The 4,835-nt window shown below is 40.1% G+C and overlaps 1 protein-coding gene across 1 annotated transcript; it reads left to right on the top strand.

Moving 5' to 3' along the window:
* The first annotated feature begins 515 nt into the window (after positions 1-515).
* adrb2b (adrenoceptor beta 2, surface b) lies at positions 516-4,202 on the top strand. Its single transcript, XM_077196574.1, has 2 exons — positions 516-750; positions 926-4,202. Exon 2 carries the CDS (start codon positions 936-938, stop codon positions 2,154-2,156), a length of 1,221 nt encoding a protein of 406 aa, XP_077052689.1. The 5' UTR covers positions 516-750; positions 926-935; the 3' UTR covers positions 2,157-4,202.
* The last annotated feature ends 633 nt before the right edge of the window (positions 4,203-4,835 follow it).

Raw genomic sequence — 4,835 nt, 5'->3', positions numbered from 1 at the left:
ACATTGAAAAGCTAATTTGATTTGTACCGAAAACCTTTCATTTTAAGCAATAATATATACATATTAAGTTAATTTTGTCATTAGTCTCCTGTCTCCATTAGTGTAACCCAGAAAATGTGAGGCAAAGATTAACGCATGTGGATAGAAATATTGATCTTACATGGCTTAGTGACAAAACACTGTGGGGATTTTCTCTGGTACACAGAACATCCATATCACAGCAGAGATCATTAAATAAAAAAGAACAAAACAAGAGTTTCTCACCCTTTATCTGTCTATCTATCTATCAATCATAAATGCATTTCGTCTTTTTGTTTTTTATTACTGGTACATATTGCCTTAAATTGAATACTAGTAATAATTCTGAAAGTAACATCAAATAGCTTCTTCTGTTTCTCTGCTTCTCTTTACAAGTGTAGTCCTCTGCACTGTAAGGAAGCTGTGCTCTGATTGGCTGCTGACAAACTGTGATGTCATCACTGGCTGTTATAAGAGTCCAACTGATAGTCAGGAGCACATTTAGTCTACAGTGTGTTCAGCCAAGAGTGCTGTGCGCATGTAAAATGAAACACAGATAGAAAAAATGACCAGGTGATTAAGAGTTGAGCACACTCAGTGTAAGAACACTATGTGAGACCAGAACACTTCCTAAGAGAAACACAATTCAAAAGGACTATTTTTGGATACCTTAAGGGAGTCCATGAAGAGTGGAATTAAGTTGGACGATTCTAAAACACTCTCCTGATTTTAGTAAGTGTCTTGATCTCTTGAGGATATTCTCCTCTGACACATTTTCCATGCTGTAAAGTCATTCTCATACTTTGCTTTCTGATTGACACTCAATGTACTTTCTATTTGCTTGTGCTCTCTGAAAAGCATTCCCTTTTCAGGCTAACTATACTTTATGCTGATTTTCCTTCCTCAGGTCAAAGCTCATGGAGGGAAAGGATACGTTGAGCACTGAGAACGCCTCCCTGCCCATGAATGTTTCAGCTGGGCTAAACGATTCTTCTCAGGTGTCAGAATATAGCGATGCAGAGGTGGTCTTAATTAGCATCTTAATGGGGCTTCTGGTTCTAGGCATCGTCTTTGGCAATGTGCTGGTCATCAGCGCCATTGTACGATTTCAACGTTTGCAGACGGTCACCAACTACTTCATCAGCTCCCTTGCCTGCGCCGACCTGGTCATGGGTCTCATGGTGGTGCCCTTCGGCGCATGCTACATCCTTCTCAACACGTGGCACTTCGGAAACTTCTTCTGCGAGTTTTGGACGGCTACGGATGTGTTGTGCGTGACCGCTAGCATCGAGACGTTGTGCGTGATCGCCCTGGACCGGTATGTTGCGATCATGTGGCCTCTACGCTATCAGTCGATGCTTACGAAGCGGAAGGCCTGCGGGATGGTCCTAGGGGTGTGGGCAGTGGCCGCCCTGATCTCTTTCCTGCCCATCCACATGGAGTGGTGGGTGTCCGATGACCCTGATGCGTTGAGATGCTTGGAGAACCCAACCTGCTGCGACTTCAACACCAATGCCGCATACGCCGTGACCTCCTCCATCATCTCCTTCTACATCCCGCTGATCATCATGGTATTTGTGTACAGCCGGGTCTTCCGGGAGGCCCGTAGGCAGCTTCAGAAAATCGATCGCATTGAGGGACGCATACGCACACAGAGCTTCAGTACGCAGGAGGGGAATGAGATGAAGAACCGGAAGACCAAGTTCTGCATGAAGGACCACAAAGCTCTCAAGACCTTGGGGATCATCATGGGAACATTCACCCTCTGCTGGCTGCCGTTTTTCGTGCTCAACGTTGTGGCGGCCATCTGGAAGATGGACAACATCATGTTGCCTTTCAGGATCTTGAACTGGATCGGCTACGCTAACTCCGCCTTCAACCCCCTGATCTACTGCAGGAGTCCTGAGTTCAGATGCGCCTTTCAGGAGATCCTGTGCTGGAGAACTTCTCGCCTACCTTCCACAAGGAATAAGAAGGGATATATCTACAGCGGCCACAGCTGGCAAGTCCACACGAAGACCACCAGACAACGAGAGCCCTCACCAGCTTGCGAAACAGAAATGGGTGCTAACAGTTTGACTGCAGACACCAAAAACACAAATGGGAATTGTAATAAAGATGTGACGTCCAATATTTAGCCAATTTTGAACGTTTGAATATTCCCTGGAGCACTTGAGAGATTTCTGCAACCACTTTTGTCTGTGACAAAACATGGTTTTTAGATGTTTTAGCCTTTGAACCATGAAGGTTTTGCCCATATTTACACCATATCTAAGATGTACTGTTGACATATTGTGATACTTGTACCGTGTCAGAACAAATGGAAATGAAGTAACTTCTGTTTTTGGACAAATGAGGAAAGAAACAAAGTTGAAAGCCAAGACAGTCTACCTCTGGATTCCACTTACTACCTCGAGACACTTTTCAAGTCTCAACTGAAACCTGGATGGTTAATTCATAATTTATTCATAAATTCCTCAGCTTACAAAACCAAGAGTCTGGATTTGTACCGTAACATGTGGACTGCAGATCTTAAAGAGCGTCAGGGGGGTGTCTTATGCCAGACAGACTTGTTACATTCCATCACATTGCACTCGCTGGAAACCAGGGTCTTCGATATCTCTGAGCTGTCCTCCAGTCAGAGGAAATATAAGCCTCTGATGAGGGGCAACAGGTGCACATTGCCGTCTGTGCTATAACCAGCTGTTCTTGTCGAAAGGAAAAAAGTGAAGGAGCCAAGCAGTTTCTCCAACCCCAGCCCTTCAACCTTCCCCCGTTAACATTTCCACTGGGAAATGGTTTTAAGGTTACAGCTGAAGCTGTATCTATAAAGGGTCATGTTTATAAAAGTAAGTACGCAAGTCTACATTCGCAGTCTGGGTGGCACAATAATTCTGTTATATTTAACACGTCACTACTTGCAATGAATGTGCCAATGATTCGCATTGCTAAACAATATTTAGATGTTGATTATGTAAATGTTGATGCTATATCAGCATCCTAATTTCAGGAATACAACATCTGCCATACATTTATGGGGGTAGGCGTTCATAATTGTTGTGTTTGTACTGTTTACAGATTCCTGAACAAACAGCCCTTTAGGCAAACAGCACAAACTCACCTGATATTGATCCGACGGTTGTTTATTTCCATCCGTTTAGTTTTATGTAATAGCCCAGGCCATGCACTTGATTATGAAAGAAACACTACTGGAAAATATCTGACATTACTAAAAGCTGACAAATGTACGTTTACGCAATGCACCGGTGTTGTGCTATTTGAGTCCCCTTCCTGTGTGCACGTATGTCATGGGAATTTGAGAAAGACATAAATACAGCTTATGTGGCTCTATAGACTCATTGAAGTGCTATATTTATTTTTTTGGCAGGAATAAAAACAAGGTCTTTATGGATAGAAGTACAGTGTGCTCAAATAATTATATTTAAGAATTGTAGTCTTAATTAACAATTTACTAATTTTTAAGCTGACGAAAGATATTTCCAAAAAAAATCAGTACACAAAAACTCCATAAAACAGTTTTGAAAGCTGTGAGTTTTGAAAAGTATGATCTAGGACCTATATATGCCGCGCATGCTATTGAAAAGACTGTAAATCTATGCTCACACGGCCTCATACACATACAATTCAGTATGGTGTGTTATACACACACACACACAGACACACACACACACACACACATTTCAAATATCTATCTAGGATTGTTTATGTGAAATGCGTTCTTTGGGATAAAAACTGAAAAGCTTGAATCTCTTTCATTATGTGAAGCATTTTTGGTGTTTTGTTGTTGGTACTGTAGTAATGAATACATCATGCTTCTCATTTAAGGTATTAGTCATCTATGTCAAACATCGTCTTAGGCACATTTTGTATGAAGTATTTACCACATTGATGGGCAAAGCAGTATGTAAATGTTGCCTAATGTGTTACTGTGTTTTGACAGCACATTTCTGAAATGATATCTGCTTAGTTTGTGTCATTCCACGAAACAAATGATCTTGTTTGCCAAGTGCAAATGTTTCCTCATATGCTACTTTTACAACAAAAAAAAATGTGTTGCAATTTTTTTTATGGTGTATTATTTTTGTTTATTTATTTTTGTCTGTCAAACCAGCTGCTTAATGTACAAATTGACTAAATAAACATGGTGGTTTGTAATGCTGTCATACAGAGTCATGTTCTTGTGTGAACATGTTGCACACTTTGCGCCATCTAGTGTTGACAGGAAGCATCTAGGGAATACTAACCAACTAGTCCGTTTTTTTTTTCAAACCTTTATATAATATTCACATTTTTAACTGCATCAAATTAAAGTAGTGTAGAAATATATTATTTATCCCTAATAGTACATTTTTGTCAAAGAGTGTTGTCGTTACAATCTACCCCATGTGGTAGACTAATAGAAAATATGGACATTTTAAATTTGATTTATAACAATATTGTTATCGCTCATTCTCAAGAACTTATTTCAGTACTTATTTCAGAAGAACTCCACTTTAAATCAATTATGTATTACTTTAGTCTTCATATTGAAGCTTCTGTAATAAACATTCAATTTAAAGAGATAGTTCACCCAAAAATGAAAATTACTCACCCTCATGTCGTTCCAAACCCGTAAGACTTATGTTAATCTTCATTAACATAAATTAAGATATTTTTAATGAAAACTGAGAGCTTTCTTTCCCTGACAGCCTACAAAACTACCACTTTCAACCCCCAGAAAGGTAGTAAAGACAGTAAAGACATCATTAAAGTAATCCATGTGACTCCAGTGTGACTCCTCAATTTTATGAAGCGAT

This window comes from Siphateles boraxobius, unplaced genomic scaffold (genome assembly GCF_051911475.1).
Source record: "Siphateles boraxobius isolate OS27281-9 unplaced genomic scaffold, OSU_SipBor_1 11, whole genome shotgun sequence".
Lineage (NCBI taxonomy): Eukaryota > Metazoa > Chordata > Actinopteri > Cypriniformes > Leuciscidae > Siphateles > Siphateles boraxobius.
The sequence above is the reverse complement of the archived record's forward strand: the minus strand, read 5'-3'. Positions and strand labels throughout refer to the sequence as shown.